Source organism: Peromyscus californicus, unplaced genomic scaffold (genome assembly GCF_007827085.1).
Source record: "Peromyscus californicus insignis strain IS unplaced genomic scaffold, ASM782708v3 Scaffold_22__1_contigs__length_63687245, whole genome shotgun sequence".
NCBI lineage: Eukaryota > Metazoa > Chordata > Mammalia > Rodentia > Cricetidae > Peromyscus > Peromyscus californicus.
Window position 1 is genome coordinate 44,066,079 of NW_026294525.1, and position 22,213 is coordinate 44,088,291.

Below are 22,213 nucleotides of genomic sequence, written 5' to 3' on the forward strand. Positions count from 1 at the left end.
AAGCAGCCTTAGACAGAATGCTGCCGGGAAACCAGACAGCTTGCTGTCGCAGATAGCCATAAGTCTGATGGCATTATTATAAGCATATTTGAAACCATTAGTCAGAAAAGGAAGAACCATTGTGTGTGTGTGTTGGCGCGGGGGGCCGGGCGGGGGAGGCTTCCTCTTGTAGCAGACTGGCCCTGTGGTTAGAAGGAAAGCAGGGTCTTCTGTGCTGAAGGCAATGATGCTGCTGCCCATAGTAATAACTTAGACCACTCTGCTTCTGGCAATTTCTACTTTGAGTTGGGAAATGAGAAGCACAGACCGAGATTTTTCTCTTCGTGATGTTAAGCTACCAGATTAAAGATTTCTTGTGAGTGACTTACCTTTAGCAGAGAAATAAGTGTCAGCTGAGATCTTCTGATGCCAGAAGCCCTCACTTCAGATGATTTTCAACAGTGGTAGAAGAGCTTGGAATTTGTAAAAAGAAATGTTCTCAAGCTAATTTGGAAAGAATGTGAAAGGTTAAGTAGCAATTGAAAGCAAGTGAGATATCTAGCTATGTTGAAGGTATTAACACTGCCTCAAATTTTTACTCTAATTTTGGCTTTTTCTTTATATTAAATAACAGATTCTTAGATAATTAGGCCTCACTATTCTTTCAGAAGTACTTCTTTTAAAGAACAACTTAATAAGAAGGAAAAAAAAAAGCATGCTAAATCCCATGTCTCCTGGTGGTAATAGCTAGGAAGAGCCTGGATCTAGTCACCTTAAAGCTACTATAATGAAGCCCTCCACTTGGTCTACAAGTTTATGACTACTGGGGCATTTTACCTTTTTCCTGTGCATGTTTGCACTTAACATTGAGTGAGCAGTGGTGGGTACAGCTCAGTAAGAGAATCAAGCCAGACACCCAAAAGTACTAACGCTCACTGTAATTTCTACCACAATGAAAATATACCAGTTTCATTGATACATTGTTTAATGAAGCAGAGGAATCACTTTTGATTCTAGTAAGCAACAACACGTGAGTATATGGCAGTGTAATCACGTGGGTGACTTCTTGTTGTGACAAAATACTTGACCAAAGCAGCTTAGTGAAGGGTATGTTTGGGTTCCCAGTTCACGAGTATAGTCTATCATGGTGGCAAGAGCCGGTGACAGCTTTCGAAGTTGAGAGACGCTCTGCTTTCTTTGTTCTCTTTATTCAGTATGGAACCCCAGCCCGCAGGATGGCACCCTTCACACTTAGTTTTTCCCCACTTCAGTGAACCCCGTCTAGAAAATCCCTCACAGGCATGCTGAGACCTTTGTTTCCCAAGTCGTTCTAGATCTTGCTGAGTTCACCATCGATAGTAGCCATCCCAGTAAGGTTCTGCTTGAGGAAGTGAAAGTGCACAGAAGTGTTTCTGATATATGATGGAAAATAACAGTTGTGGGGGGAAATCTTGGGTTTCAAGATTACATTATTACAGACATTGTTGCTTGCTATGAGATGGTTGTGATTATTCTTTCATGGGTCACCATCTTTACATGAAAGTACAACTAAAAACAGCTAGCAATTCAGATCTAAGTAGTTGGTTCTGTTTTTTGTTTTTTTTTTTTTTTTGTTTTTTTTTTTTTTGGTTTTTCGAGACAGGGTTTCTATGTGTAGTTTTGGTGCCTGTCCTGGATCTCGCTCTGTAGACCAGGCTGGCCTCAAACTCACAGAGATCCGCCTGGCTCTGCCTCCCGAGTGCTGGGATTAAAGGCGTGCACCACCACTGCCCAGCAGTAGTTGGTTCTTAAAGATGAAAAAAAAAATGGTGTTGGTACCAGTGATGGCAAATTTTTAGTTTCTAAATAAAAATTAGAATTTTAGAAAGCTTGTATATATCACAATGAGCTGGACTCCATTAGTTCCCTGATAACATTGGCGGTGACATTAACAAAGGTGCTTTTGTGTTTTTATTGTGTAATGAAATATGTCAACATGGCATATCTGCATAATTCAGAAAAAAAATCAATATTTTCCAAATAACCAGTTCATGCTATTATGAAATCATGCATAACAAAAAGATCACTAAAAGTACAGGATAGTCAATAGATTTTAATGTAGCCGCATATAAAAGTTTATTGAGGGGCTAGAGAGATGGCGTCATGGTTAAAAGAACTTGCTCCTGTTGCAGAGGACCCAGGTTCAGAGGACCCACTTGATGACTCACACTGCCGATAATTCCCATTCCAAGAGGTCTAACATTCTCTTCTGGCTAATGAGGACACTGGGCATGCCCATGATGTGTACACATACCTGTAGGCACTCACACAAACACATAAAATAATTAATTTTTTTTTAAGTTCCTTGGTGTAATTTGTAATCCTACATTGTAGCTAGTCTTTTAAAAAAACACGTTAACCTTTTAAACACCACATAAATTTTGTTGCTATATCAAAAAATATATTAAAATAACTGCATGTGTATGGGAGGTGGTACTCCTGTGCATGCATCCAGCTGTGTATACATGTGTGTGTGTGTGTGTGTGTGTGTGTGTGTGTGTGTTTGTGTGTGTATGAAGGCCAGAGATTAACCTGAAGGTTCCTCAGATTCCATCCACCTTAGTTTTTGAGATAAAAAACTCACTGGCCTGGGGCTCCATGGGCTAGGCTAGCTGGCCAGGAATGTGCTTGTCTCTGCCTTCCCAGTGCTGGCATTACAAGCATGGGACACTGTAGCTGAAGAATTTCTCTCCAGCTCCCGTCAAGCCCCGGCAGTTCCTGAGCCTACTTATAAAATAAAGACACTGACTCTTATATTATTTAAACTGCTCAGCCATTAGCTCAGGCCTGCCATTGTCTAGCTCTTACTCTTATACTAAGCCCATTTCTGTTAATCTATATGTTGCCACATGTTCCGTGGCTTTACCTGTTGTCTCTACATGATGCTTCCTGAACAGCAGCTGGTGTCTCTCCTCTTTCTACCTTCCTCTCCTTTTCCTCTCTCCTCTCTCCTAGTCCCACCTATACTTCCTGTCTGGCTACTGGCCAGTCAGTGTTTTATTTATACAGAGCGATATCCACAGCAGGAAACCATGCCCACCTTTCTTAATGTGGGTTCAGAGAGACCAGACACAGGTCACCATGCTTGTATGATGAACTAATGAGCACTTTATCAGCTCAGCTCCATCTCCAGCCCCTGAAGACATGATTAAGATATGCCCCCTTTTCCCAGCTGCACAGCTGTCTAAGATGAGACTGACTTTTCTTAGTATACTTTAGCCAAAGCAGTGTATACTGATGGATCAAAGTTGGATCAGACAGGAGCATCCAGCCGGAAAAGCAAACACTAAGGAGATTGGCAAAAAAATGTAAAACAGTGTCAGAATTCCCACTGATTTGTTTAATTTATAAAGTGATATTTTTCATAAAAACATCATTTGTTGTTGTAACTATTACTTTTAATGAGTCAACAAAAATGTTACTGAATTCTGTTTCAGTTTTCCAACGTGATTAATATTGATAGATACTACTCAAATGAGTACCTTCTTCAGATTAAGATTTTTAAGAGTGTGAGGGGCCTTAAGACTAACATGAAATATCCGAGACACACTAGAATATTGGAATACAAGACAATTAGATATAATTTTCTAAAAAGGTGACCAGTGTGAGAGTTCATCTCATATTTCAAAAGATTAAGAAAAGTCTCTTTGGTTTCTGGCTTCCTTCCTTTAATTTGGGATTTAGAAGTCACTATGAAGAGGGACATTAAGAGGCAGTTACACCAGAACATTCTGGCTTCACCTTCTTTGTCACCCATATGTATTTGGCTCTGTTTCCTGGTACAAAGAGTCTTTTATATTTGGATTGCTTATCAGCCAGTTTTCTGATGGAAAAACAAACAGGATTGATGAGTCTCGTGTTTGCTGTCTCCCATCCTCCAACCTGTGTTCCAGCCATAAGGAAGAAATACTTCTATTTTTATTTCTTAACCTCAGCCTACTTGGACATATCTAGGCCTTGGGGTTTTGTTTGTTTGTTTGTTTGGGGGGGTGTTGTTTGTTTAGCTTGTTTTTTGTTTTGTTTTTTTGTTTTTTGTTTTGCTTTGTTCTGTTTTTTTTGTTTTTCATACTATTTCCTCAGCTCTTCTATCTAACTCCTCCACTAAGCTCCAGATCACATGCCTTTTTTTCCAGAAACCTCCTTCTAGGCTCTGGTGACAATTTGTTAGCATCCCCCACACCTCTACTTCTTCCTCTCCAGCACAACACCCTGGGTTATTTCTACCCACAGTCTCCTTCCTGATGCTCACTCACAAGCAGCTTCCTAGGGAAGGTTTAAAGGTTGGTGAGCATGCCGTGGGTTTGTTTGCTGACCTGGAACACAGTACTTTGTACCTACGCGGTGATCGTTTACTGGAATGTGATCGTGTGTTATCTCTGAGCTTTTTATTCTTTCGACAATAGTTCTGTTTACCCTTCTGTAATTGCCCCTGCTTCCTAGCTATGGCTAGAGAGTATCCCAGACTACCCATAGGCAGGAAACAGGCTTTGTGACCATTGCTCTAGGTGTGAGGTGTCGTGTGTGTGTGTGTGTGTGTGTGTGTGTGTGTGTGTGTGTGTGTGACTAGCAGTACTAAAACAATGCTTGGGATAGATAAATTCAGATTCATATGAAGCCTGTTAAAAATTGAGGAAAATTATTAATATTTTTGATCCTCTGGTATCTTGATTCTTTTACTATTTTTGTTGTTACTTTGTTTTTTTTCTTTTTTTAGATATTAGGCATCTTTTTATGGGACCTTTCCTAGCAGAAATCATAATTTATCCTTTTAGAGAAGATCATAAGATTTCAGTAACTACTCATTACTGTTGGAACTGTGAGGCATGAATTTCCCGCATGTTTGTTTTTCTGGAGTTGGTGGTCCTGTCCTTCTGAAAACTCTGGCCTCCTTCTCTCCTGTACCCACAAAGAATTTACAGAGAACTCTGTTACCACACAAACTATCATCCAGACCTTGGAAAGCTCAATAAATAGATACGAAATTATCAAAAACATGATGTACCTTTTATTTTGATAGCCAGAAAACATTTTCATTAACACCAAGATTAACTGAAATAAATGTGTTATTATATAACCCTTCTTTCTCTAAAATAATCATCCCCCGATTATTTTATTATTGCTTTAAAAGAATCCCCAAGCTTGTTCTTCCATAATAAGGGAATTGGAACCCAGCAGGGCAATGCCAAGCTGCTCGTGGCTGTTAGTTTTCCACTCTCGTTGCTCCGACTCTGAAGGGCATGTCTGGATTGTGGCCATCATTCCCTATAACTTCATTTGGCCCTTGTTATTTTGACAGTAACCGGACAGGGATTTGCTTCACCATGCATCACTTGCTCTTGTCTCCTACAGCCATGCTTACAACAGCAGGGCTTATTATTGATGAGATCCTACTTAGTCTATTTAGTTTGTAAATGTCAGAGGTTTCTGTGGTAATTTATTTAGGAAACCGTAAAGGTCATGTGCGACTATTTTAAGAAATCAGGCTTACAACTTGAAAAACATATTTTCCCTAAAATTTAATTCAAATGATTCTGGACTATTCGTAATAAGGAAATTGCATATTTAAACACTTAAAATCAAGCCCTACAAGTTGGAGTAGTTGCAGTCCTTATTAACATTGACGTAAAAGACATTGGTATCACTTAGTACTGAAGGGCATGAGGCTTTCCAAGGCCCACTGTGGACTGGAAACATGAGGACCTATCTCTGCTCTCGTAGATTGTGATTTGGTGAGGAGGCAAGGTTCTTTGACCACATTCTAGAAGGAAAAGTGTGGGAAAAGTGTGCTGTCCAAAAGCTTATGAAGGAGGAGACCTTGTGAGGTTGTCAGGAAAGGTCTCTTCAAGGAAGTAGTATGTGATCCTGGATATGGGGTATATCTATTTACTCAGAGAAAACAAGGCCCACAGAGTCCCTGAGGGAGATAGATGGAAGCTGTTCATTTTGAGGACCCAAAAGGTCTATTGACAAGCGAGCAGAGTGCAAATGGCCAATGGCATGAAGAAGACTGGGATCATAAAGACCTCCCTGGTCTTCAGAAAGCCAGGGTTGAAGGGCTTTGAGTTAGTGGTGGCCAGACTGGTCTGTGAGGGGGCTGAGTGGCAGGAGTGTGGAGAGAGGCTGTCATGCTTCTTGGAGTGAAGGACATGCTGACTTCCTGTCCAGCACAATGACAGGGCTGAGTACTTTGACAATGGAGGGACTGACCTTGCTATTCCATTTTACTAAAATTAAGTAGAGACGGCACACCCCGTAAGAGCGAAAGCCGAAATGAGATAATTGGCCACTGCAGCGACAAGCAGGGACTGTTCTTATGTCCTTCCTGTTGCTGGGATGGAACACTCTTGACGCAAAGCACCTTAGGAGGGAAAAGCTTTGTGTGGCTCACTCTTCTAGGTCACAATCCATCATTGAGAGAGTCAGGGCAGGAACTTGAAACAGAAAACCATGGAGGAACTATGCTTGCTGGCTGGAACCCAGGCTTGAGCTTAACTCTCTTATACAGCCTAACACCGCCTGCCTAGGGTGCTAGAGCCCATGGTGGGTGCTCCTACACCAAAAGGGTCTTTTGTAGGTAAGCCCACAGGCCAATTTGACCTGGGCAATCTCTCTGTCTTTCATCAGGGAGTCCTTTCTCAGGTGACTATAGGCTGTGTCAAGCTGTCGGTCAAAGCTGACTAGAACAACGGTAGTGGTGGCTTGAGCCAGGGTCACAGAGTGAGAACAGGGGGGAAGAGGGGAATTCAAAAGATACGTGGGAGGGACAGAGTGTAGAAGTCAGAACCCACTGCCTGTGGGAAGGTGGAGTCAGACAAAATGGTTTTATAAATGACTATCTAATGGCTCTTGCTCATTGGGGTTTGTGTTGCTAGGAAACTGAACCCAGAACCTTAGCTTGTGCTAGGCAAGTGGCCTGCTGAGCTACACCCCAACCTCATTGACCACCCCCACCCCCCTGCATTTCAGTGAGTATGAATGGGAGGATGGAAACGTGAGTGAGCAGGAGGTGAAGTTGAAGACAAAAAGAGAGAGCAAGAGAAATGTAATTTCTCATGTATTCAATTTTCGGCACCCATGCAGATTCCAAGTGTTGGCTAGGCAGTAGAGCAGTTCAATTCTTTATATCTAGAGATATGCTAATGCACTCCTGAACAACCAAGTCAAGAAACAGACTTTTCATTTTAGATTTAGCTTTGTGTTATGACACTCCAAAAGGCCATTTTGTTAATGTTCAAGTTCTCTCCATTCTGGATGTGGTGTTTCCAATTGATTGTGTTTGCGGTTTTAGAAGTAGGTGTGCATTAAAAATGAAGAGTCGTTTATACTTGATGTTTTATGATGAAAAGCAAACACCCAAAGGCGCCCCCCACCCCCCACCCCGTGGCCTGTGGAGTAGAATGGCTCACACTGTGCTCGCACCTGGCCTAGATGACCAGCTTTCTTGTGGTGAATTTGAGGACACCTAGACGCACTAGGTGATCTTTGTGGGAGACCAAGCACAGTCAATGGCAGTGGAGGTGGACTGTGGGATGAAGGTGTCGGAAGACAAACAGTTCTGCTTTCATCCTCCTTAGGACACCTGGCCCGTCCTTTCTCCCCTCAGAGAACACTAGAAAAATGATCATAGAGTCTTAAAAATGACATGAACCTAAGGAGCTTGTTGTTTACTAACAACTTTATGTTTTCATGCCTAAAGCAGAGTTTTATATTTGTAATTTACTCAGCTCTAACCTAAAGTTTAAATATTTAAACATAGACTCTGGAACATTTTAATTTGGTTGGTTGGTTGGCTTGTGGGAACTAGAGAACTAGGTTTCTTCATTAAAAGTGACTCCACATAATCTCTCATCGTGTGTGCTAAAGTCCCCTGGGGGGTGTAAGGGTGCGTCGCATGAGTCCCCAGCCCATCTGCTCGTTTCAGAAGGTCTTTCTGAAGCAGGGAATTTGTTGGAATTCACGCGTTCCATTGGGCTGCAGCTGACGGCTTTCGAATCCTAGTTGCTAATATGATTTTGCTGCATTATCTGAATTAAAGGCTGAGTCACTCCGAAATCCATTTCCCTCTCTTTTTCAGATCATGTGTCCGTTGGAGGACTTGGAGACAGCTTTTATGAGTATCTGCTGAAGGCCTGGTTAATGTCTGACAGGACTGACGTAGAAGCCAAGAAGATGTATTTTGATGCTGTTCAGGTAACCCAATGTTTAAATTGTCTTCGCTCGTCAGCTCGAACTTACAACTTGCATATTAATCAGGCTTTAATGAAAAAATAGAGTACCCCGTGAGCGGCTTGCAAAGTATTTCCAGTTAGGGAGAGCTCAATGTCTGCAGTGTATTTATAACAATAGTAACCATACTTAGGATTTTAGTCCTTAACAGAGCAGTGAGAGTTATTATGTGGTTCAGTTCTCACCTGAGAGTCGTATATCTAGTCAGGCATAATGGTAACCCCCTGGACTTCCAGCCACTGCGGGGTTGAGGGCAGGAGGACTGCTTTGAGTTTAAAGTCAGACTGGGCTACAGAGCAAATTCCAAGCCAACCTGAGCTACAACCACCTGTCTAAAGAAAGGTGGTCATGGACCAGTTACCCTGCTGGCCAACAGCAGCTCAGGTGGAAGGCAGTGCTCCCTGAAGATGCTACTGTCTCCTAACATCATAGCAGTGTCCCTGTTATGTCCACACGGTGACATTGATGAAGGACACATTGCTTGGAATCTACCCCTTTCCCTAAGCAATGTGACTATGTTCCTGTCTTCTAGAGACATTTTACATAATGAGGAAGGAACTCTGGATTTATTTTCTGAAAACTGACTAAGTTAAAATTGCTGAAAATCACTGACAGTCCAGTGCTTCTGTGGTTTGAAGTCATCTCCAGAGATCTAATAAAATCACAGCTAAATCCAAAGGAACTTAACTGTTTTCTTAAATGCACAGAATATTTTTTATAATTAATACTATTGATTTATAGGGAAAAAAATTTTTTTTGTTGGGGAGAAAGAGTTGAAATAGACTCTCATCTGTCTTACTATGGCCTGGAACTATACAGCCAAGGATGACCTTGAACTCCTGATCATCCTGCTTCTACCTCCCAAGCGCTGGGATTTCAGGCACAGACTGTCACACCTGGCCTTAGAAATGTCCCACACCATTTATTTAAAGTCTTTATCCTAAAGGTGTTGTCATCTCTAATAGGTCTGGATGATTTTTTTTTCTTCGTTTTTGTTTTTTTTTTTTTTTTATGTAATGTAGCTTGCTTTGACCTTGCTAGCTGGGTTGAGTATTCCATTGTTTCCCTCCCTAGATCAATTGAGGGCTTCAGAAAGCAAACTGGAAGCCTCCATTCTCAGACACAGGCATCAGAAATTCCTTAGGCCCCAGAGGAGCACCAAAAGAAAGCTAGGCTGTGGTCCCGACAGTCCTGTCCTCATTTGGTGGCACCAGAGAGCTCATATTTCCCAGGGTTACTTTTCCTCCCTCCCATGAGGTTTCCTGTATTAATCTTAAGAATTCTTTTCGATATAATTTGGTTTGCATTGTGTCGTCTAATTATCATCCTAGCAGACATTTTTAACTGTTTTCATTTTAAAGTGGCCCTCTAAGGTCTTGATATTCCATGAAAAGCCATTTTGAAATATTGTTTGAAGTATCCTCCCCCCCACCCCCCGCCCAGTTTCTAGACCTGTACTGTTAGTGTATTCTGTTTAGACAAATAGTTGACAGGAAAATCCATTAAGAACAAATGAGCCAAAGTGTTTCCTGTGACTCTTAATTATAAAAATACATTTCCAATCCACTGTATATTTTCAAGTTGCAGAGCAACGTTAGAAAAAAAAACAAAGTTGAGTTTGAAAACAGTGTTCTCTTCCAGAGCAGAGTTTCTCTTAACCAAAGTTGTACTTCTGTGCACATGATCAATATTCCCGAATAGATTGGGAGGGACACCCAGCCCCCTGCTCCCTGCTGAGGAGCTACTGACAGTGGATGGCTACGGAGAAAGAGTCAGTTTTCTTCAGGGTTGTGGCCGCTCGTACGTTGCCCATACTCCAGGGAATGACTTCACCCCTATGTACACAAGGGCAGCACTAATTAGACTCAGTGGGGCTTGGGGGGTTGTTTGTTTGTTTTCTTAAAGAGGACATGAAGCAGGGAAGGAAGGGAGAGAGCATCTGGAAGGAGTTGGGGAAGGGCTTGGAGAGTAATTATGATCAAAATACATTGCATACATGTATGAAACTTCAAAGTATAAGCAAAACACATTTTTTTTAAAGATTATGATGAGTCAGGGCAGAAATACACCTGAAGCCTAAGGCTTGGTTGACTTGGGGGATTCAAGGCCAGCCTGAAGAACAGAATGAAAACAAAAAATCTGCCTGTATCAAGAGAAGGATACTGTGTGTTATTGTTCTGAACTGTTGAATCACTGGGGATGTGGTCACTCAGTTTTAGCTTTAGATGGACTCAGATAGGATGTCTCGCAGTGTACTTTAACTACATAATACTTTGATCTCTCAGCTGCTTATTATGGCCTGCCTGGACACTAAGAACCCAGAGTGGGGCAAGATACGTGGGTAGGTGAAGTATCATTTAGAAGTTCAAAGGCCTCATCAAATTAATACAAATATGGAAGAATTAAACCACAGAATATATCATGTTCTTTCCCCTAGTCAATTCACTATAGATTTGACGCAAAAAAAAATATTTATTAGCGTCATAGTAGGGTATATTTACATTTTTCCATTTCCACACAAAACCATTGCTTTGGGCACAGAACTTCATCATAGTTTGTTTTAGGAGGGCAGCAAGTTGGTCAGAATCATGCAAAAATAATATAGTACTTTATTCACTCTCCATAACAGGGTAAAAATGTTTCTTTAATCTGTGCTCAAAAGCTATTACTCTTGCCATGTAGAAAGAATAATTTCTTGGGTGATGAACAAGTATCTGCTTGAAGGACTTTATTGCAATTTGTGTTATGAGAAGTGTAAATAGCTAAGATGTTCGGTGGTATTAAATGAGAATGAAATATTAATGTAATAACTAAACCATCAATAAAATTAGCTTAACCACAGCTAATGAGCACAGCAGTTGTCATTTATTTCCTACTGGCTTGCTCTCATTTGTTTATTTCTAATAAAGGTAGAGAAGTTCTCCTCTGCCTGCAGATCCATTTCCGGTCATTCTTCTCTAGCTCCCCAAATGTTCTTCCTGAAAATCCTCCTTTTTCTGACAGCAGTGATTGCTACAGACCCCATCCGAGCCCTTTCCTTCCTGGGTCATGATGTGGGAATCATTCTCTATCAAAAACAAAATTTGGAAATTAGTAATTCCAAACACGCTTCATACTTTTTGATTTTTTAAATACAAGGTTTACTTCATTCTAACCTAGTTTTTGATAATATCAGTAGTTTATGCGTATAAATAAAATATGCCATATAAGTCATTTTTGTAAATATTAATTTTTATCCTAGCTTTAAATATCTTCATTTGTTTTAAAAATTTTAACGGTACAGGAATATGTTCTTTAAAAGAATAAACAAGGGAAGAGCTTGACTTAATTTTTCACGTATGTGTGGATGCACATATGAGCACATGGAAGCCAGAGGTCAACTCAGGGGTCATTCCTCAGGAGTCATTCCCCTCAGTTTTCTGTGTGTGATGTGGTCTCTCATTGGCCTGGAGCTCACTGATGAGGCTCCCCTGGCTGGCCAGCAAAGTAAGGCCCAGGCTTCTGCGTTTCTCTTCCCCAGCACTGAGATTACAGCCAGGGCCACCACTCCCAGCATGTTTCCAGGCTTTACTGATGGCGCCATCTCCCCAGGTCCTCCACAGAAGAGATGTAAATAAGTGACTTACCTGGGCTACTTCCGATGATACGGACTCTTTAAACAAAATGCTTCAGAGCCTTCGCAGTAAGATGGCATTGTTCCCATTTTATGGATGAGGTGTATACTGAGATAGACTAAATAAATTGTGTGCCGCTTTCCTTGACAATGTCAGAGCTACAATCTGAAACCATATAATCTGACTCTAGAACAGCCCATCTTTGCCACTCCGTTTTTTCTGTTCAAGCCTATGTGGGAGAAAACAGTAATGCCACCATGCTGGATCTAAGACTCTAGCACATTCTGTTCTTCTTCTACAGTGGGGCCTGGGCTTCACAGTGGGACCTGGGCTTTATAGTGGGGCCTGGGCTTTGTAGTGACTCAACTCAGACATGGCTGCAGCGTCCTGTCTGTGAGAAGGGAATGGCATTTAGCAAATGAGAACTGCTTTTGGTCATGGAGCCAAACAAAGCCAGTGGGGCTGGAACAATAGAGAAAATTCTAACCAGGTGAATAAATGAAGCAGGGAGTCGAGGAAAGAATACAGAAAGCCGTAACATTTCAGATCCAATCAGATTTGTGATAACAAACTCAAATTGCAAGTAGTATTTTCTATATGTATATATCTATACATATATATGTTTTTAATTATAGTATAAAACTGAGAGTGTTGTTGGCACATACCCATATCTCAGCACTCAAGAAGCTGAGGCAGGAGAATTGCTGTGAGACGCCAGCTTACCCTACATAGTGAGTTCAAGGCAACCAGTGATCTGTGGCAAAACCATGTCTCATAAAAAAAGAAAGAAGCCGGGCGGTGGTGGCGCACGCCTTTAATCCCAGCACTCGGGAGGCAGAGCCAGGCCGATCTCTGTGAGTTCGAGGCCAGCCTGGGCTACCAAGTGAGTCCCAGGAAAGGCACAAAGCTACACAGAGAAACCCTGTCTCAAAAAACCAAAAAAAAAAAAAAAAAAAAAAAAAGAAAAAGAAAGAAAAGGAAACAATTGATTATGCAGTAATATAGAATTTATTATAAATCTGAGAAGAATCAGAGATTATCAAAAATGTCTTCTTTTCAGGCCATTGAGACTCACCTGATCCGCAAGTCCAGCGGGGGACTAACATACATTGCAGAGTGGAAAGGGGGCCTCCTGGAACACAAAATGGGCCACTTGACATGCTTTGCAGGGGGCATGTTTGCACTCGGGGCAGATGGAGCTCCCGAAGCCCTGGCCCAACACTACCTTGAACTTGGAGCTGAAATCGCCCGCACCTGCCATGAATCTTACAACCGCACCTGTGAGTACCTGTCACTCTTCATTCCCAGGGCCATTGCCCCATGCTTTGATTTCATTCAGTAAAGAGCTTTGCCATAGCTATCATCAAGAAAGAGGAGGGAGGGAGGGAGGGAGGGAGGGAGAGAAGGAGGGAGGGAGAGAAGGAGGGAGGGAGGCAGGGAGGGAGAAAAGAAAACCACTGTGAAATTTGATGATACTAATATCTGAAAGGAATTTAGATCTTTACTTAAAAGTCACTACTTTTATACAAAAATATACATCTTAGTGTGTCGAGTAACAAAAAAAAAAAAAAAAATGTAGGCCATGCAAGTTAAGTCAGCTTCATTTACTGACCTTTGATTTACCTCGATAACACTGAGTAAGTGTCTCTGATCTGATACAAAAAGAAACTTCCCCCAAAGTCCCATAAGGAGATTATATGTCTGGCTTCCTATTTATTAAAATAAGCATTTAAACACAAAGATTAAGTAGCTGGCCTTTTGTGACATCCTAGGAGACGTCTCAGCCACCAAGCTTCCAGCCACCTAGCAAATGTCTGTGGTGCTTTATAAACACTTGGTGGGTGTTCAATAAATCAGAGTTAAGTGAGGGAAAGAAGGAAAAAAGAAAAAAGAATTGTTGCCATTTTCTAAAATAGATTCTTGTAGATGACTCAAATTTAGAAATATGTTGAGTATTGTGTGTTATTTGTTGTGTATAACTAGCCCTTAAAAGGGTCACTCATGCATCTGTCTTCAGGATGGTCAAGCACTTTACAGTTTTGTCCAGATTACAATGTAGCCTTACTCAAGAGGTAACCCCTGTTAACTGAGCGCATGTGTTTTAGTCATGAAGCTGGGACCAGAAGCTTTCCGATTTGATGGCGGTGTGGAAGCCATTGCCACGAGGCAAAATGAAAAGTACTACATCTTACGGCCGGAAGTTATCGAGACTTACATGTACATGTGGCGACTGACTCATGATCCCAAGTACAGAACCTGGGCCTGGGAAGCCGTAGAGGTGATGTTTTCATTTTCATGTTTCTTACAGATCGGTTTCTTAGGGAGAAAAAAATGTTCAACAGTGTCTGTAAATCTGTCATGGCAACTTTTCCTGGATTTCCGGAGCTCTATCGAGTTTGTTCCGTTCAGGACCGGCTGTTTCCGGTTAAGTCGCTCCGCACAGTGGGCTTTAGCTTTGCTTTAGGGAGCAATGATGTAACTGTATGGCAGGTAGACGTGAATATTGGACGTTAGAGGTCTAGACAGAAAGGCATGTGACAGGAAGAAGTTATCCTAACTGTAGAGAGAATGGTTGCTTTATTCCACGGGACACTGGGCAGCTTCTGGATGCTCAGCCCTGTCACTGTCTGCTTGAAGTCCACCGGCTTCCGAATCCATGCCTTTCCCGTTGGTCTTTGGGCTTCAAGGACACCCTGTGTTTTCACCTGGGGTGAACCATCTGCTTAAATCTAGGAGGAGCTGTGAGAAGAGTGTCCCTTGGGCAAGGGTTCTTCACCAAGGGTTCTTCACCAGTCAGATTTCTCTAATCTGTCTCGGTGTGGCGCTTTAGCGGTTTTTCTTGGGTCCCTTCCTACCACACGTGGGGCATTATCTCCCTAATCTGTTGTGCTCTAGGTGCCAGAGGAGCCCTCGGCTACATACATCCAACCATGTCTAGTGCTAAAGGCTCTTGTTCTAAAGGAGGGCGAGGAAACGTGGAGAAGCAGAACAAGCAAATGCTTGAGTTGGCTCTGTTCTCTCCATCCCCTGTTAGAAAGCTAGCTGCCATCAACAGTGATCTTGAAAGGACCTGTCTCAGAAGTCTCGGGAAGTCCGTGCAAGCTTAGCTGATACCCTAGGAAGCCAATAATGAGCCTTCCTTACTCCTCTCTTTACTTAGTGCGCCTGTTACCACTAATCATCAGTCCTTTTAGGTAAAATATTCAGTTTTCTAATTATATTCAATCAGTAGTGATTCCACTGGTTGAAATTTCCATTTTCCCCCTCTGGAAGCAAATGTGTTAAAAGTGAATTACGAATAAGCATCGGTGATAAGAGGCTGCCTGTGACTCGGCCTGCAAAGGCCTTGTGAGCTTGAATTGCAAATACTGGTTTAAATTGGAAACATCGAGAATACCCTATTTCATCAGCTCTGACACCGGGACTGAGGGTGTGGTTTGGGTTCAAGAATGCTTGCATTGCAGCATGTAGGGCCTGGGTTCTGACTCCGGTACCAATGCACTGGGCATGGCAGTGCACACTAGCATCCCAGCACTCCATAAACAACAGAAACTCGAGGTCATTATCAGCTGTGTGCTTTGTTTGAAACCACCTCTAGCTACATGAGATCCTATCTCAAAAAAAGAGAGGTCACTTACTGTGCAAGCCTGAGAACCTGAGTTCAGATCCCAAACCCCCATGTAAAAGCCAGGGAGGAAGGGTTGATTCTGTTATTCAGGCTCACAGTTCAGAGGTACCTCCCCATGGTAGGGAGGTCAACACAGCTGGAGTTTGAAGCATCTGGTCACACTGCTGAGAAATGCTGTTGCTCACTGACCTTTCTGTACTTACATAGTCCAGGATCCTGTCCAGGGAATGGTCTTCCTACCAAGTGCAAGATAATAAAGATAATCCCCCACAGATGTGTCCATCTCACAGATGATTATAAAGTATATTGAGGTAGCAACACTCTCTCTCTCTCTCTCTCTCTCTCTCTCTCTCTCTCTTACGCACGCGCACACACGCACACATACACACACACACACAGATTTAAAAAAAAAAAACAGTATCCGTCTCCTTATTTTTTGCTGTGTAGCTATTCCTCATCAATTCAAAGACTTTGTATTAAAGAAGACAGAATTTATTAACTATCAAGTTGTTCATTCCATATTTGAATGAATGGAAGTTGTTTTGAAGCCAGAACCCATAATGTTTGGTGGACTGGAGCTCTCACTTCTGCATTTTTTAATTCTCTGAAGTTTTTTAATTCTCTGAAGATAGCGAATTCTACCAGCTCGCACTGACATGGTTTCCAGCTGTGGGTCTTTCACAGATTGGCCGCGTAACTCAAGAGCCCCTCTGCAGAGTGATTCCCCCGCCAAAGGGCCAGTTGTTCTCTTGGTTGAATCATGACACCTTTGGCCTACACTGAAATCATGGTCAAGCAAAGTTAGTCCCCCGTGCTGAGTCCAGGCCCCTTCATGCCATGCTTTTTTCACTTCCACTCTCAGTTTATAAAGTATTTATAACCCATCATCTTGCCCCACAAAAAAGAACGAAAGAAAAACACCTTTTCCCAGCACTCTTTCACTGATACACTCAGTAAAATTGATTTCCATGTCTTTATCAAATAGCATAATTATTTCAAATAAGTTAGGGCAGTGTATATGCCCCTGGAGCCCACCTTCCTGGGTAAATAGCAGCCCACCAATCATGCTCATTCAGGCACTTGTGAACACACCTAACAGAAGTAACCTGTAGCTGGTACTTAATTTTCTATTTCTCAGTAATGGCAAGGACTGTATTGCACTTGTCCCAACTGAATATGTGGCCGCTGGCAGAAGATTTATCTGAATAATAGTTGTGCCTGTTTATTCATACCGATTAGGTAATACCTCATCTGATCCACAGGAGACAAGAGCTCGTGAGCTTTGGATTTCTTCACAGTTTTCTTCCATGTCTCGGACCCCACCCTTTCCTCACCAACATTCGGAATCTGAGAGCAGTGTTTCTCTCCCATTCCTGCTTCTAATTCCCCAGGCTTGATCCCTCTTTCCAAGCGCTTGTGATATGTTTGTGATGCCTGGGTCTTTGTTTTTTGTTTTTGAGACCAGAGCAATCTCAAGCAGATAGCCTTGGAGGCATTATTGCTTAGGGTTGACTCTTGCAAATCTCCGTGGATTGACTATCCAATTCCTGTCTTCACAGCAATGCTTCCTAAGAGTCTGCCTCATTCTGCTGTTTATTGGCTTACTCGGCCCAACCCCAAGTTATAGTCAGTTAGGGTCAAGATTATCTTCCATCCACGGGTTCAAGCTACAGTCACTATGGACAGTCTCCACATCCTGCCCTCTGCTATTAGCACATTGTAGCACATTTGGCCCCTAATAAGATAAGACCTTACCCAGAATGCCCAGAGGCTGAGCATCACCAGAGCTGACTAAGGAAATGAGCTGCCCGAGATGTGAGTGTTTTTACTGCTGAGAAACTGCTAGAATCAGAATCCATCATGTAGGCCCAGGAACCTGTTGTTTCCAGTTTCACAGTCCTGATGTCTTAACATTTACACTTTTGTTTGGAGGTTTTGCTATTAGCACATATTAACTGTACAAAACAAGAGGACTCTTGATAGCTTTTCCAGCCCATGCATACAAGTGCTTTGTTCTTGTATTTAGACTTTGACACGGGGTACTTGGTTTTATGAAAGTAAAAAGTGTCCTCCACATTATCCTCACTTGTAAATTATTTTTAATTTACATGAGGCCTCAAAAACTTGAAAATAGCTGGGCTGCCGAAAGGTCTTTGTACTATGGCAAGCATTTATTTGCCTTCTTCTCACTGAAACCCTATGTTGAGGGCACTCCCCATATTAAGCGATTTCAGGGTCCACAATTAGAAAAATCTAGACTTCAGGTCAGTGTCCCATTCTCCCCAACTTGTGTTCTTGACTGTTGTCTTAGTTAGGGTTTCTATTGCTATGATGAAACACCATGACCAAAAGCAAGTTGGGTAGGAAAGATTTATTTTGCTTATACTTCCACATCACTGTTCATCATTGGAGCAAGTCAGGGCACGAACTCAAGCAGGGCAAGAACCTGGAGGCAGGGTCAGATGCAGGGGCCATGGAGGGGTGCTGCTTACTGGCTTGCCCCTCATGGCTTTCTCAGCCTGCTTTCTTATAGAACCCGGGACCACCAGACCAGAGGGGTGCCATCCACGATAATCTGGGCCCTCCCCCATCAATCACTACTTAAGAAAATGCTCTACCAGCTTTGCCTATAACCTGATCTTATGGGGGCAGTTTCTCAGTTCCCTCCTCTCATATCCCTGTAACTTATGTCAAATTGACATGAACTACCGAGCACAAGTATTGTGCCTGTTGCCTGAAGAGAACTTACAGAAGGAAAAAGAATGACTGGGTACGCACTGTAAAGAAAGGTGACTGTGTGTTGTCTGAGTCTTGCCCTCAGGGAAACTTTCCCATAGTTTCAGGGCAAAGTGTGAAATTTCTTAGATATGTTAATCTGGCTAACATTTTTAAGGTCTTTCTGCTGAACTTTCTGCTCTTTCTCACTGTAAATCTGGATACATGCACCAAGAAGTAATCACAGCCCAGCCTACATGCTAGGCTGTCTTCGGATTTCCTCCACAGAACAATTTAGTCCACTGTGCTTGAATTCCAGGCTCACTCAAATTTTCTGGACACAAGAACAGTGCAACTAGATTGTTTTGCCAGAATATAACACCAATGACTTCTAGAATAAAACTCGTTCCTAGTTTTATTTATTCTTGTTCCTTTCTACGTCATCATTAGTTTGACCTCCTCTGTCTACTTTTTTCCCAGAAGGGCCCATTAAGCTTTGCTTACGGCACTGTAGGGTTTACCTATCCAACCTCTCCAAGCTCTTCCTAGCCACCTCCCCCCACACCAGCCAGTTCCAAGAGCCTAATGCCACATGGCCAGGTTTATCATGGCACTGGCCCATTCCTCAATACCGATTCCTCTGTTAGTTACTGAACTTGTTGCTGTGAGGGAAATACCCGACAAGTATAACTTAAAGCAGGAGGATGTATTTGGCCTCCAGGATTGAAGGAGTCTGTCATGGGGGGAAGTCATGGCAGCAGAAACATTAGTTGGTCACACTGCGTCCCGAGTCAAGAATTAGAGAGCAATGAATGGTGGTGCTCATTCTTTCTCCTGTTTTCCTTTTTATTCAATCTGAGACCCCAACCAATAAATTGGTCCCACCCATGTTCATTAATGAAGTCCCCTCCTCAGTTTCCTTCTCTGGAAACACCTTCAGAGCCATGGCCAGGGCTAAGTTTCCTAAGTGATTCTACGTCTAGTCATGTTGACAGTGAGGATGAATCATCTCAGCTTTCTGTGAATCAGGACAAGGTTTCAGGTGGCAGTTTTCTGCAGAGTGTGAATTTTTAAAGAACTAAATATAAGATCTGAAATAAATAAAACTCTGGAAGAAAATGTTGAGGAAAAAAAATCTTCTTGCTATTAGATTGTCGATGGCTTTATTGGATTTGACACTCACGGCACAGTAACGAAAGTCAGATAAAGCGCACAGGACCCTATCAGTCTGCAACATTTCTGCACAGCGGAGGAAACAACCAACCTAACTAAAGTAACAGGACATGGGAAGTATTTTCAGCCATTTGCTGACACATAACCACATGCTGGCTTTTCTCCCTGACCGTATTCCCATAAGATGTTTTTGCCTCATAGTGTTATGGCTGACTTTTTGTGAGTACACTCTGTGACTACATCTTATAAGGAGTTAATATTCAAAACGGTGAATTCATAGAACTCCGTGATGAGAGAGAACCCCTTTTGAAAATGGGCAAAGAATCTCAGGAGGCCGAAGAATCTCAAAAGAAGGCATACAAGTAACCAAACACCGTATGAAAAAGTTCCCAGCATCTCTCATCATAGGGAATGCAAGCAAAGCCATGGTGAGACCACCTCACTTCTCTGAAAATGGCTATTATAAAAAAAAAAAAATCAAGAGATTACCCGGAGTGTCAAGGGTGTGAAAAAAGGGGACCCTTGTGTTCTGTCAGTGGCAATACAAACTGGTACAACCATCATGAGAAATAGTGTGGAGGTTTCTTTAAAAATTAAAAACAGACTGTCATAAGGGGAAGCAGTCCCATTTGGGGACATATATCCAAGAAAATGCAATAAGATCTAAGGGTTTTCTGCAATCTCACGTTCGTCACAGCATGATTCAGAGTAGCCAACCTATAGAAGCATCCAAATGCTCCTCAGCGGATGGAGAAATAAAGATGTGAGACGTACTTCCAATGGTGTTGAAAGATAGCACCTCCATGTAGCGCTTAGGATAATTAACTTAAGAGGAGTAGAGAACAGAGGGACTGTTACCAGGAACTCGGGGAGAAGAAGAAAAGGACATTTACTGGTAAAAGGGTTTGAAAATTTCAGCGGAAAGATGAAAGCATTTCGCAAGCTTACTATTCAGCATGGTGACGATAGTGAATAGCAGTGTGTGGGTAGCACTCAAGGATTCTCAACACACACAAAAAAAAATACCACTCATGATGCTATGGATATGTTGATTAGCTTGATGGTGGTAGCTGTTTCACAATCTGTACATTAAGCAGCACATTTATACATCTTAAATGTATGACATTTTTATTTGTCACTGATATATCAGTAAAGCTGAGAAGTATGAAACAGAAAAAGAAAAATAAAAATCTACGAACAATAGTCAATTCATGGACAGATAACAAAATGGAAGGGGTGCCTTTTAAGTTTTTACAAACATTTTCATCTCTCCGCTGCCAACCCATCTCCTTTCCAAATATTCTTTTATCTCCACACAGCTACTGACCATGTCTCTCTAAGCTTCTAGAGTCGGCAGTGAATTCATCCCATTTTCTTCTCTATCATGATAAAGAAAAGAAAAAAACTGAGTTTTGCAATGGATTCCAGCCTCCACGTTTCTCACTGAAGAAAAAAGTATTATACTCCACTACTTTTGATCCCATAGTACTTAACTGGAAAGACGTAGTTGATATATTCTGATCAAAGTAGAAGCTTTTGGGGTCCAGCACACTTTCTTGTCCAGTGGTTTACAGTCCCAGTTGACATTGAGAACATGCCTAGACAGAGATCAGCACACCTGTTCTATAAAGGGCATGCAGAATTATATAATTTCCACCACCACTGCTCACCGCTGTCATTGTGGAGCAAAAACAGCCACAGACACTATGTAAGCAAGTGAAGAGAGTCTAGCCATAGTTCAATAAAACTTTATTTACAGAAATAGACAGTGGGCTGGAGTAGCAGGTGGGCTTTGATTTGCCTTGGCTTTAATCTAGAGCACTGTTTCTCAACCTGTAGGTTGCAACCCCTTTGGGGGGGTCAAATGACCCTTCAACAGGGGTCACAGAAGACCATCAGAAAGCACAGATATTTACATTATGATTCATAACAGTAGCAAAGTTACAGTTATAAAGTACCAATACAAATAATTTTATGATGGGGGGCATCACCACATGTCTTAAAGGGTCTCAACATTAGGAAGCTTGAGAACCACTATGGGTCTGCTACTGTTAGGAACTGCAATGTAAATATCTGTGTTTTCCAGTGGTCTTGGGCAACCCCTGGGAAAGGGTCATCGATCCCCAAAGGGGTCACATCCCACAGCTTGAGAGCCACTGCTCTGGTCCAAAAGTTGAAATGCTACAAATGAGTGCAAACTTTAACAAAACCAAATGTGGAAGTGTTCTTTTGAGGCAAGATATATAACGCATAGGTCATAATTTTTTTTAATTTTTCTATCAAAAACTCTTACAGGCTCTCATTCCCTTTGAAACGTTGTCTTATCTGTGTCTACAATCTAATTTAAAAAATTGCTAATAATAACTTTACTGATTTCCCCCCTCTTCTTGGCAATTCAGGCTCTGGAAAGTCACTGCAGAGTGAATGGTGGCTACTCAGGCCTGCGGGACGTTTACTTTGCTAATGAAAGTTATGACGATGTCCAGCAAAGTTTCTTCCTGGCAGAGACACTAAAGTAAGTACAATTGTCCTCAAACTGTGCTGAGGCCCCTAAGGAGATCTTTTCTACAGATGTCTTCACGACAAACATATTCATCATATACCAAATAGAACTGATGTGTGATCTCCACTCCAGTTCGGGTGTGTGGACATCACAGTCTGTGTCTGTGCAGGGACCTCTGGTTGTTGCTGAGTTGGATGACCTGGAATTACTCCGCACGGTTCTCATACACTAGCACCCAAAGCATGAATAAGGCCATGTTAAGGGCGGTGGGTGTTAGAATCGACTGACGTCTGTGGTTCTCTACAAGAAGTACAGATGTGTTTTGTGACATACTTT

General features: G+C 42.1%; 1 protein-coding gene across 1 annotated transcript in view; it reads left to right on the forward strand.

The window, feature by feature from the left end:
• The window catches only part of Man1a1 (mannosidase alpha class 1A member 1), a 176,753-nt gene that overhangs the window by 151,671 nt on the left and 2,869 nt on the right, over positions 1–22,213 (forward strand). Inside the window, exons 9-12 of the mRNA XM_052751319.1 lie at positions 8,093–8,208; positions 12,919–13,138; positions 13,964–14,136; positions 21,774–21,889. Of these exons, the coding sequence (XP_052607279.1) occupies positions 8,093–8,208; positions 12,919–13,138; positions 13,964–14,136; positions 21,774–21,889 (625 nt within the window). The remainder of the gene's footprint in view (positions 1–8,092; positions 8,209–12,918; positions 13,139–13,963; positions 14,137–21,773; positions 21,890–22,213) is intronic.